The sequence below is a fragment of the Elephas maximus genome, chromosome 22 (genome assembly GCF_024166365.1).
Source record: "Elephas maximus indicus isolate mEleMax1 chromosome 22, mEleMax1 primary haplotype, whole genome shotgun sequence".
Lineage (NCBI taxonomy): Eukaryota > Metazoa > Chordata > Mammalia > Proboscidea > Elephantidae > Elephas > Elephas maximus.
The window spans coordinates 677,989-690,415 of record NC_064840.1 but is presented as its reverse complement, the minus strand read 5'-3'; the positions used below and the strand labels follow the sequence as shown (position 1 = coordinate 690,415).

At 54.1% G+C, this 12,427-nt stretch overlaps 1 protein-coding gene across 3 annotated transcripts in view; it reads right to left on the bottom strand.

Annotated features, from left to right (window-relative positions):
• The window catches only part of GALNT9 (polypeptide N-acetylgalactosaminyltransferase 9), a 111,854-nt gene that overhangs the window by 62,278 nt on the left and 37,149 nt on the right, over window positions 1–12,427 (bottom strand). For all 3 annotated transcript variants that reach the window (XR_007514888.1, XM_049865881.1, XM_049865882.1), the window contains 3 exons: window positions 6,000–6,166; window positions 4,774–4,948; window positions 1,331–1,528 (listed from right to left, as the gene is read on the bottom strand). Coding sequence is in view for 2 of the 3 variants with exons in the window: in XM_049865881.1 (XP_049721838.1) it covers window positions 1,331–1,528; window positions 4,774–4,948; window positions 6,000–6,166 (540 nt within the window). In the remaining variant the exon portion in view is untranslated. The remainder of the gene's footprint in view (window positions 1–1,330; window positions 1,529–4,773; window positions 4,949–5,999; window positions 6,167–12,427) is intronic.

Sequence of the window (12,427 nt, the reverse complement as noted above, 5' to 3'; positions counted from 1 at the left end):
TAAAGGAAAAGGAGGAAAAAAAAACATTAGTACGAAAAACATGACTAAGGATTCTGTATGGCCTGGTACGGGAGAAGGTCCATGGAGTGGGGGTGACATCATGAGTTACCACACTGGGTGGCACCAACCCCAATAAGGCCACTGGGGAGACCTGGCAGTGTTGGGAAAGGTTCCAGGGGTCAGCAGATTCAGGACACGCACATTCATTCTAGGAAAGAGGGAAAAAAGCCTCCATCCTGCTGGATCCCCAGAAGAAAGTAAAGGGGGGGCTGGGTCTTGATGTGTTGATTTCTCAGATTTTAATTCGAAGACTAGGGAGGTCTCGGAAGCTGAGATGACTGCAGGAGCCCAGCTGACGGTGGGAATGAATAAAGCAAGCCAGGGATAAGAAAATAACAGTGCAAGTATGATGCTGCAGTGTCAGGGAGACTACGGCGAGTGGTGGGGACTGCAGCAAACTGGAGCCCACGCGTCCTGTCTAAAGAGGAAGCTGTTCTCAGCTCCAGCCAGTGTTGCCCGTGAGCACATGGACCCAGGGCTGCCAGACCTTGCAATTTCTCAAAAGATGCTAGAATTGTGTATTTTTAAAAATGTGAAATATTTCGATTTTTATGTTTGGAAAACAGCTTTGCAGGACAAGCTGTTGGGGCCGTGGCTTCTGTCTTAGCACTCACCATTGTCAGTCTCACTGTCTCCAGCCCTCTGCTCTCTGCCCACGTTTCTGACTTTTCTTGTCGTTGCCTCTGTGTTGTCCCCACTCCCCCTCCCTCTGTCTGCTCATGCTCCCCCCTCCATCTCTGTTCCTCTGTGTTGTCCCCACTCCCCCTTCCCCTGTCTCTCTTCTCCTCTATCTCTCCTGCCTCCCCCCTCCCACCCTCTTTCTGTCCCCTGACTCTCCCTCCATCCCTCTCCCCCTCTCTGTCTCTCCCCTGCCTCATCCCTCTGTCTCCCCCCCGCCTCACCTCTCTCTGTCTCTCCCCCCGCCTCGCCCCTCTCTCTCTCTCCCCTCTCTCTATCCCCCTTTCTTTCTGTGAGCCCCCCCCCCCACCACCACCCACCGTCTCCATCTCTCTTGCTCATCCCCAGCTGGTCTGTTCATGCTGTCCAGTCCCACGTCAGAACCAGCACTGCTGGGCCCTCTTCACCTCACCACATATCCCACCTCACTCCTGGGCAGCCCCCCGTGTGGCCTGCACCACTGTGGTTTTAGCTCCATTTCTGGGCGGCTCAGCTGCCACGCGGGCTGTAGCCTTCTGCAGGGGGACACCCTGGCTCCAGCCCTTGTGCCCCATGCTGCGCCCGTCTGTGGCCCTGCGGGTGCCCCACTCACCTGATGGGTGCCGACTCATCACCGCGGTCCAGCCAGTCCTGGGGTGGGACGATGTACATGCACCAGAGCCCCCAGTTGTACCCGTGGGCCGCGTTGGCGTACTGCTGCACCTCAAACGTGTTGTACTTGATGTTGTCGATGGCTGGCAGAATGATGCGTCGACGGTCCTCCCGGATCCTGGTCAGCGCGGGCTCTGCCCTGCAGGGCACACGGGGTGTCAGGGGGCTGAGCCCGGGACCCCACCCGCCAGGGAGGACCCATCCCGGATGTGAGACCAGCTCTGACGCCAGCTGCTGTGAGCCCAGCCCAGCGGCTCAGCCTCCAGAAGTCCCACTTCCCTCGGGTCCTCAGAAGTATTTATTGAGTGCCAACTACTTGCTGGCCCTGTTGCAGGCACTGCAATGGAGCAGGGAGGAAAAGAGGCGAGAACTCTGTCTTCGTGAAACTTGTCCAGTGCACAAAATAGACAACAGTATGTGGCGCCCCTGCTGGGGGGTGCACAATACTGCGTAAGTGATGTAACGCGTTAGAAGGTGGTAGATATTGGGGGAAATAAAGAGCACGAGGTAAGCGCGCTTAAAAAACCTACTGCTGTTGAGTCGATTCCAACTCACAGCGACCCTATAGGATAGAGTAGGGTTTCCAAGGAGCGGCTGGTGGATTTGAACTGCTGATCTTTTGTTTAGCAGCCGAACTCTTAACCACTGCGCCAGCAGGGCTCCAAGGGTGCTTAGGAGTTGCAGTTTTCAGTAGGCTCACAGTGTAGGCTGCACTGAGTGGAGACCGGAGGGACAGGTAGGAGAAGCAGGTGGGCAGCTGAGGTGGGCTTTCAGGAAGAGACCCTGGGCATGAATCTGGGGAACAGCCCGGAGGCCAGGTGGCTGGAGCAGAGAAATGAAGGACTGGTAGGCGGTGAGGCCAGCGAGAAAAGTGAGGGCAGATCACGTAGTGACCAGAGGGTATGGACTTTCTACTGTGACCGCGACCTCAGAGCCCCTGGGTGGTGCAGATGGTTAACACGCTCGGCTGCTAACTGAAATGTTGGAGCCCATCCAGAGGCACCTCAGGAGAAAGGCCTGACGATCTTCTGAAAACTGAGCCACTGAAAACCCTGTGGAGTGCGGCTCTGCTCTGACACACATGGCGTCACCAGGAGTCCGTGCCAACTTGGTGCCCTCGAGGGGGTATCAGCTCACACTGCTGACTTGTTTCTCTGTGCAGGGCCTCCCAGGGGCGTCCCTTGTCACTGCAAGGATGAGGTGCCACACACACCCCACCGCCTGGCTGGAATTCCTGGGGGGCATGGGCATTCCCCACATGGGGCTGGGTGGCACAAATGCTACAGCAAGGTGGGGAAGACCTGTGGGCCGCCCAGAGCAGACCTGGGGAGGGGGACAGGCCCAGGCAGGGACACCTGGGGAGGCGCATCCTGGGCTCCTGCGTGGCAGGAGCCACACACCCGACCTCACGCTCCCTCCTTCCAAACCAGAGCGCTGCTATTTACCTGCCTTTCAGCCTGGCGAGGAGGATTAATTAATTAATGTCAGCAAAGTACTTCAGAGACGAGACACTCTCTGCAGATGCTACGTCTGCTGAGAAGGTGGAATCTTTTGTGGCAACAGCTTGGGGAGGGGAGGGCTATTTGCAGACGGATAACTCGGTCTCCAGTAGTGAAAACTGAAGTCACACCAGCTTAAAATTGTATCTGACATGACAGGCTCATGGCTCTCCCAGACGCCCTCCAGATCTCTGGGAGGGACAGACAGGCTGCCAAGTACAGCTGTGCAGTGCACAGCCTAGACAACAGTGTGCGGTGGCCCTGGGCAGGGGTAGGCGATAATATATAAGTGATGTGATATATTGGGGTGACAGGTGTCGCAGGAAATAAGAGCTGCCTCGTGAGAGTGGGGAGTCAGAGAAGACCAATCAGATGTGGCCTGGATGCAGCCAACCCTCAGGACACACTCTTGGCTCTCAGCCCTCACAGCTTTTGCCCAAGACGAGCAGCGTCTTCTAGGACGCTCGCTTCCTGTGCCCCACCCCCGCCATTCCTGGCTTCCTGCTGTGTAATTCTGGTGACTTAGTTATTCGACATGCATGTGTACCATGCTTTACGCACATGGACTCTGTGAACCCTCACAGCAGCCCTGGGATGTGGGCTCCATAGTATCCCCCTCCACGGACAGGAAATGGAGCTTGCATCCCTGCGCCACGCGCTGTTTCTGCAGGCTGCTCAGTGACGCCACATCCGGATAGGATTTGTGTGGAGGGATTCAGTGTGATAACACCCTGCCCACCTCGAAGGACTGTGCCCTTCTCTCCTAGCATGGAGCACAGGCTCAGGGGATATTCCCAGGTGGAGCTCCCAGGAGGACGTTGAGGAAGCATTTAAGAGCCCGCCCAGGGAGCTGCTTTCAGGGGACTTGGAGCCAAACCCCCGCTGTTCCATGGATGCACCCTCTGCTCCCTGGGCTGCTCCTGCTGTGAGAACAGCTGCTCCGCAGCAGCACCCAGGCAACACCAGGGAACCACTGGGTCAGTCGACGCTTGATGGACTAGTGACCCTGCCCTTAAGGCGACACTCGCTGCCTCAGAGAAGGATGCTGTCCCCCAGAGTCGGGCAGGGCTTCCCTGACTAAAGGGTGGCTAAGAGCCCTGGGCGGGGGAGCTCATAAAACACGATTCCCGCCCCCACTTCTGACTCACGAGGGCTCTGCGTCCCAGCCAGCGCCGAGGTCTGTGGACTGTACTTTTGGTTTCGGGGGTGACAAGCCCCCCGCCGCTTGGGGCAACCCCAGGACGAGGCTGGGCCCTCTGCTGGAGAGGGCTCCTCTGAGTCACCCCCCGACACACCCTCCTCCAGGTGTCCTATTCCAGCCTACTTCTCCCCGAGCATGGCAGGGGACAGGAAACACGTGGACCATTGATCTAGAATCTTCCATAAGGATGAGAAGAGGCTTCCAACTCGAGCCAAAGTGCTAAGGCCCCTGGGGCACTCAGAGCTCCCCAAGTGAGGACCAGGGCCGTGTAGACCGTATGTCTACGCAGTGACCTCTCACCACCCGAATGTGACCCCCCACCTGAAGTCCCCTCACACGGATGTCCTCTGGCCGCAGCCTCTGTGATCAGCAGCCAATGCAAATTCTCCTGGGAACAGGACAGGGGGCAGGTCAGTTCTCAAATGTGCACATCAGAACTTCTGCACAGTGCTGTCCAGGACGCCAGAAGCCCTGCCCCGTGAAGGCTCTCTACACTTAGGGAGTGGACTCAATGACTCCTGGTCTCCGAGGCTACCCTCTCTGTCCTAGAACCTCCAAGGAACCCCTGAAGGGGCCCTACTCATGCTTCCCCATCCTTTTTCCCTGGATCCCACAAAGCAGGCACTTGTAGACCCCCACCCGCCAGGGATACCGGTTGTGCCCCCAGCCCACCCTGGCCCTCACCAGCCTGTGTTGAACTCCACGTGGGCGTCGAAGAAGCCGACGACAGGGGCGGTGGCTGCCTTCCAGCCCTGCAGCCGGGCTCGGATCAGGCCTTCGCGCTTGCTGTTGCGGACGATCTTTACAAGGCCAGGATACCTCTTGTGGACGTACTGGTCCAGGTTGAACTTGAGCTCAACTGGGGAGAGAGGCAGAGCAGCATCTCAGCGAGCCGGCCTCTGCCAGGTCACCGTGGGCAGGTAGGCACGTGGGCATGTGTGTGCAGGGCCCAGGTTGGTACCCCATAAATGTCCCCCGGGGGACCTAGTGAGGCTGGACATGGTTCAAGGCCCAGGAGCCGCAGAGACAAGACCCTGGCCCTCAGGAAGTCCATGTTCTTGAGGGAGAGGCAACAAGCAAGAACACACACGCACAGGATGGACTCAGAGAGCAGCAGCGCTGCAGAGACCCAGGGAGGGGACAAGTGTGGGCACTTGTGGGAGCATCTGTGGGTCGTTGGGCAGGTGAGGGGGCGGAGAGTTACAGGTGCAGGAAGAGAAGGCTGAGTCCTGAGACTGGAGCCAACAGGCGTTCCAAAAACAGAGGGAGGGGGCGGGAGGAGACGGGTCCGGGGGATGGCAATGAGGGGCTCACCAGCTGCTGCTGAGTTGACCTGACTCATGGTGCCCCCATGTGTTACAGAGTAGAACTGCTCCACAGGCTTTTCTTGGCCCTGGTGGCGCAGCAGTTGAGCTCGGCTGCTCACCAAAAATTCAGCGGTTCGAATCCACCAGCCATTCCTTGGAAACCTTATGGGGCAGTTCTGCTCTGTCCTGTAGGGTCGCTGTGAGTTGGAATCGACTCGATGGCACTGAACAGCAATAACAGTCTTTACAGAAGCAGATTGCCGGGCCTTTCTTCTGAGGTATTTCTGGGTGCACTTGAACCTCCAATGTTTCGGTTAGCAGCTGAGTGTGTTTACTTTCTGCACCATCCAGGGATGCCACAAGGGGCCTCCCGTAAAAACCCACTGCTGTTGAGTCAATTCCAACTCATAGTGACCCTGTAGGACAGAATAGAACTCCATAGGGTTTCCAAGGAGCGGCTGGTGGACTCAAACTGCTGACCTTTTGGTTAACAGCAGAGCTCTTAGCCATTGTGCCACCGGGGCTCCTGAGGGGCCTCAGGAAGGTTTAAACCAGCAGTTCTCCCTGCCCTGGTGTCCAGCCCCCAGCCCCAGCCGCTCTCACCGTTGTCACTGTTGTCGTCCACCAGGATGACTTCCTTGAGGAGCTGAGAGGGGGTGTGGTTGACCACGCTGTGCACTGAGCGCAGGATGACCGAGAGGGCTTCGTTGACAAAGATGAAGACCACGGAGATCTGGGGCAGGCTCTCAGAGTAGGTCATCTGTCTGCACCTGTTGGGACAGGAGGGGCCGGGGTCAGGCTAGGACGTGAGGGGTATGGGAGCCCCTGAAAGAGGCTGACCCGTGCAGCCTTCATCCCACCACAAGTGAAAAGGGAACCACAAGAGCAGTGAGAGAAAACTAAGCTGTTGCACTCGTTTTGGAAGCTGGTCTTCCACGTGCTGTGCCAGCCTGGCTCTCTCCCTGCCAGGAGGGCAGACAGGCTTGCGTGGGTGAGGCGTTACAGTCCTGTGGGCACTGCATGGAGCGTTTCCCCCAGGCTTCCAGATGGCTGGTGAAAGCTGCAAGGGAGTGAGACCGCCTACCCGAGGTGCAGTGGGGGGCGGTTCCCTCAGCCCCTGCCTCCTGTTCTGTGCCCTCCGGCATCATCACCTGGAGTCAGATCCAAGCAGGCAGGGTGGGCTGCTCAGAAACATGGGACACACCCATCAGATGAGGGAACTCAAATAGGAGAGCTCACCAGAGCCAGCAGTGCCTCCTAGGCCTCAGCGACCTAGAACTGAGAGGAGCGGGTGCAGGGTGGGGCAGGAAAAGGAATACACCTGAGAACTGCGGTGTGGGAAGTGGAGAGGGCCTGGGGGTGATGATCAGTGTTGTCTTTTCAAAAGGCCGTTAAGAAACGTGTATTTGCTCCTGAGTCGGAGGAAGGCACAGGTAGTATTAGTATGATGTAGTAAATTCACAAGGGGGAAAGGGAAACCAATAGCAACTCGATAAAACCACCAAAAATAGAGAGAAAAAGAGGAAACAAAACTTCAAGGAAATAATAAGATAAAGCAAGATAGAAGGGATCGAGTCTCAGTTGCTACAGTGAATGGAAATGAACTAAACTTTCTTTTGAAATGGCAGATGCCATTTAATTAAAACACACATGCACACACATTCCAACACCACACACACTCTCATACACACAGACACACACATCTGTACACCACACACACTCACACAGACACACACACCACACAACAGACACACACACCACACACATCTCTACACCACACACACACAGACACACATACCACACAACACAGACACACACACCACACACATGCACCACACCACAAAAACTCACCACCCACACACACAGTTTTGCTATTTGTGTTTTTAAAATAAGCATGGTTAAAATATGGTGATAAAGAAAGCTTTAAAATAATGAAATGGGAAAAGCGATAGCAGGCAAAGGCCACCACCAAAAACCAGGAGTGCAGCATAAATACCATAAGGTGGAACTTCACGTTAACGTGTTAAACTTGATACAGAGGGCTCTTTAGATGGAGAAAAGTTATCAGCCTTTACGCATAAAGCGACCTGAAGCTAAGAATGTAAAGAAAAAGGGCTAGAAACTTAAGGACAGCTGGATGAAACGACGAGTAAGCCTCATTTTCAGAATCTGGCAGCCCTAAACAGTAGGATCATGAAGGAATTACCAGATGTATCCCCTAATTCCTTTGGGGAAAATATATTTTGTTCACGTGCCGTAGAACATTTACAGAAAGTGATCACGTATTTGCACGTTTTAGAGAGCAGGGACCTTTCCTCCAGGCCGGCCTCACACGGAGTGACCAGTGGGGTCACAGGCCCACACCCACTGTCTCGGGATTCTTAATGCTCTGCAGTGGACCTGTGGGACCCGGAGCTCTACGGGACTGCCTTGTTTTACTGGGTCTCTCTTTTGACAGAGTGCAGTCTTCTGTCGCTTTCTATTAGTGGAAACTGTGTGCTTTCTGTCTCTGACAGGTTTCCACCTTACAGGGGTTCCGGCTTTCTCAGGTTTCACTGTACTTTATCTCTGACCTGGTGTTGTATAAGTAAAGTCCAGTGGGACCACAGAGAGTGGGAGTGAGCAGGGGGAAAGGCGAGAGAAGGTAAACAGCTTTGTATCTGAGTACCTTTAGCAGCACTTTCCCCCGTCTTTTGAACAAGGGGCTCCGCGTTTTCAGTTTGCACTGGGTCCTATGAATTATGCAGCCCGTCCTGTTTAGAGGCGACAGTCTCTCATCACAGCCTAATACGGACCCATTGCCGCCGAGTGAATTCAGACTCGTGGTGACCCCATGTGTGTCAGGGTCTAACTGTGCTTCACAAGGTTTTCTTGACTGTGATCTTTACGGAAACAGATCAGCGGATCTTTCTTCTGTGGGACCTCTGGGTGGGTTTGAACTGCCAGCCTTTTTTAGGTTAGCAGCCAAGGGTAAACTCTTCGTGCCACCTAAACCAAACAAGATCAAACCCATTGCCATAGAGCCACTTCCAACTCCTGGAGACCCTACAGGACAGAGTAGAACACTCCCATAGGGTTTCCAAGGCTGGAATCTTTACAGAAGCTAGCTGCCACATCTTCCTCCCTCGGAACAACAGGTGGGTTGAAACCGCCGACCTTTCGGTTAGCAGCCGAGCACTTTAACCACTGCGCCACCAGGGCTCCTGTTGTGCCACCTACGGACCTTTGAATTACAATTATTATTAACGGTTACATTGCACTCGTCACGTGCTCTGCACGTATCAACTCATTTAACCCTCACAGAAACCCTAAAGGCAACCAGTTATTATTCCCATTTTAAAGACGAGGACCCTGAGGCCCAGGCAGGTAACTTTCCCCTTAACTAGTGGGGCTAGGATTTCAGCCAAGCCCTCTGCCGCCCCGCCCCCCTCCACGCCCACTAAGGAAAGGGCCCTCCATCCTGCAGCCCCAGCGCACACTTCCCCCTTGGATTCGGGCCACCAAGACCCGTCAGTGTGGGACTGCACACAGCATCTGTCCCTGTGCTGACGCGGCAAGCAGGCTGGAGGAGTTCAGCCGTCGGAGAGATGTTTGCTGATGTGGGGACTTCGCTCCGCTTGTCTGTGGAGAAGAGTTGGGTGCACGATTTTCACGAGCTTGCAGAGTGTGTAAAACAGAAAGAGAAAAACCCAAGGGGATGAAACACACCTCAGACCCGAACTTCAGAACCGACTGCAGGAGCAGCTGTGTGCAGGAGAGGAAAGGGTCACAGAGGGAGCTGCTCCTGGAGCCCTGGGCAGGGGGCTGCGTCTTCTCCCACCAACTCCTCTCCCTCACACATCGCCTCCTTTACCTGCTGGCTTCTTCAGGGCCTCTCTCCCCCATCCAGAGCACAAGCTGCTATCACAGAGGGTGGAGGGGGACAGTCCCTATTTATCTTGCTCACTGCCGCATCCAAGACCCTGGTGCAATGCCTGGCATACACTAGGTGCCTAATAAGTATTTGATAAATGAAAGGGTGAATGAGATTCAATACTCCCTCCAGCACTGCCGTAACCAGCTCCCGGCCCTAACCACGCAGCCACCCCGACAGCTAACACGAACCCAACGTCTTGCTGATGAAGCTAGTGGCTGTTTCAGGCATCGATGGAGTTCCATCCCTTTTTTCTCCCGCTTTTCCTGGGTGAGGGGACAAGGGACCTCTTGGGCTTGGTCACTGTGCTACTGCCCTGTTCTAAAGCACCACCACCTACCAAGAACAAATCCTTGCTACCTGTGGTCAAGAAGTCATTCGACAACCAACAGATATCTCTAGGAGATATGCAATCATAAGGCATTGCTCCAAGTGCTAGAGACTCCATATCTACAAGACAGAGGAGCATTCCACAAGACGGAGGAGGGGTTCACAAGACAGGGGAGGGGTTTTCAAGATGAAGGAGGGGTCTATGAGACAGAAGAAGGCTCTATAAGATGTTGGAGGCATCCACCAAGATGGAAGAAGGGTCCACAAGACAGAGGAGGGTCTGCAAGACAGACAGAGAAGGGTCCACAAGGTGGAAGAGAGGTCTGCAAGACAGAGCCTGCTCTCACAGTTCCCGTTTTGTGAAAGAGCATAGATAATAAGCAAGCAAACCAACAAATAAGGTCATTTCAGAGAGGGATAAGGGCTGTGATGTTGATGAAGTGGGTGATGGGGTAGAGAGTGCTTTGGGGGACAACTGCTCCAGGGAGAATCCACGAGGAGGCGACCCAGGGTGGGGTGGGATGTGTGATTGGGGTCAGGCTAAGGCTCTCCCCATCTTGGTGGCAAGGTGCTGGCAGTGGTCGAGGACTGTCCACTTCCCACCTTCTGTGAGAGCAGCACCTGAGCCCTGCCCGATGTCCCCAGAGCATTGGCAGAGGGAGCGGGTGGGGCAGCCTGGGCCACTTCACACTCTTGGAGTCCCCGCGTACTTATTTATGGCAGCGCAGAGGAAAGCTGGGGCCTCCCCGATTCCGGGAGGGGCAGAGAAGCCTCACTCCTCACCCTCCTTGCAGCACCATCACGACCTTCCATTTGATTTAGACGTTAGTTCCGGGTCATCTGGTCATACCCAGATATTGATCACCTTTGATTTACTGGCCTCAGCGGCACCCGCTTTATAAAAACGCTGCCTCCATTGACCCAAAGTTGTGTTTTCTGCAGCTCACGGTCACTGTGGTCCATGAGACAGACATGGAGCTCCCTGGGCTACTGACCACTGGGGGAGAGCACGAGGCTCCCAGGAGCTAGTAGAGCATTAGATCTTCCAGATAAGCCCCTAGTCTCTGCTGTGAGTGATTGAAAGGGCATCCCAAACTGGCCTCCACAGAAAGGGTTTGTTTGTTTTTTGCTTACATACATGAAAAGTCCAGGGGTGTATTTGATTTCAGGCCCGGTTTGATCAGGGTTCCAATCACGTCAGCAGAAGATGAGCCTCTTTCTTCTCCTCTCGGCTCCATGTCTTACGGATTGGGTTTAATCTCACGGGCACTCTGTCCTCATCCCATGTAGACCCTTCAGGGCTCAAGTCCAGGAAGAACAAGTCTCTGTCTAGGACATGCTGCTTCTCACTGCATCACTAGCTCTGATTGGATGATGTGCCCTTCCCTGAACCAATCACTGTGGCCAAGGGAAATGGGAGGCACTGATTGGCTTGTACTTGGATTATGTCATTCCTGACTGTGGAATTATGGGAGTAAGACATCACCAAGACCACAGGACCAAGAACTAGGAGTAGAATGAATGGGTGGTGGGAGACCAATGGTCAACAAATGCCCATTGGGGCAGGAAAACAGCACGAGTCAGCCAGATCTGCTTCCAAATCCAGGTCCCCCCACATCAGTGGGAGAGATAGGCCTCCTGAGCCTGAGTTCTCCCCTGTACGATGGGGTCGTAATTGTCCCTGCCTTATAGGATTGTGTAAAGCATAAGTGAGATCATGCGGGTAACCACAAACACTCAGGAGCATTAAGTATTTTTCCCTCCACCATCCATCTGTCAGAGTGTCATACTATGGTGGCGTGAACGTTGCCTTGACGCTGGAAGCTATGCTACCGATGTTTCAAATACCAGCAGGATCACCCATGGTGGACAAGTTTCAGTGCAGCTTCCAGACTAAGGAAGACTAAGAGGAAAGGCCTGTCAATCCACTTCCAAAAATCAGCCACTGAAAACCCCGTGGATCATCACGAAGATGGTGCAGGACCGGGCAACGTTTCATTCTGTTATAAATAGGGTAGCCGTGTTGGAGCCAGCTTGATGGCGGCTAACGACACCAAGAACAACGTTTATCTCTGTATTACTACACTCACTGCTCACCAGGCAGCAAGTGGCAAACACTGGTAAGAAAATGAAAAGACGTATTATTGACTGGGAGAGAATATTTTCAAAGCATATATCTGATAAAAATAAATATGAAAACAATCCAATTTTAAAATCCTTGGGTTTGAACAGACACTTCACCAGACAAGATCCCAAAAACCAAACCTGTTGCTATTGAGTCGACACATAGCGATCCTATGTGACAGGGTCGAATTGCCCCATAAGGTTTCCAAGGAGTAGATGGTGGATTTGAACTGCTGACCTTTTGGCTAGCAGCCGAGCTGTGAACCACTCTGCCACCAGGGCTCCCATTAGTCATCAGAAACAAAAACCAAACCAAACCCATTGCTGTCAAGTCGATTCCAACTCATAGCGACCCTGTAGGACAGAGTAGAACTGCCCCACAGGGTTTCTAGTCTGCGATCTTCATGGAAGCAGATCTCCAGGTCTTTCTCCAACAGAGCTGCTAAGTGAGTTTGAACCGCCAACTTTCTGGTTAGCAGCCGAGCACTTAACCAGTGTGCGACTAGGGCTCCTAGAATGAGTGTAGACGTAAAGAAAAGAGGTACAAAGATTGATCCCTGGGGTGTGCCAACACTGAGACATCTGAACAAGGAGAGAGACCAGGAGGGAATGGCCTGTGAGGTGGGAAGAAAACCAAGAGCGTGGGGTCAGGCAGCCAAGTTAG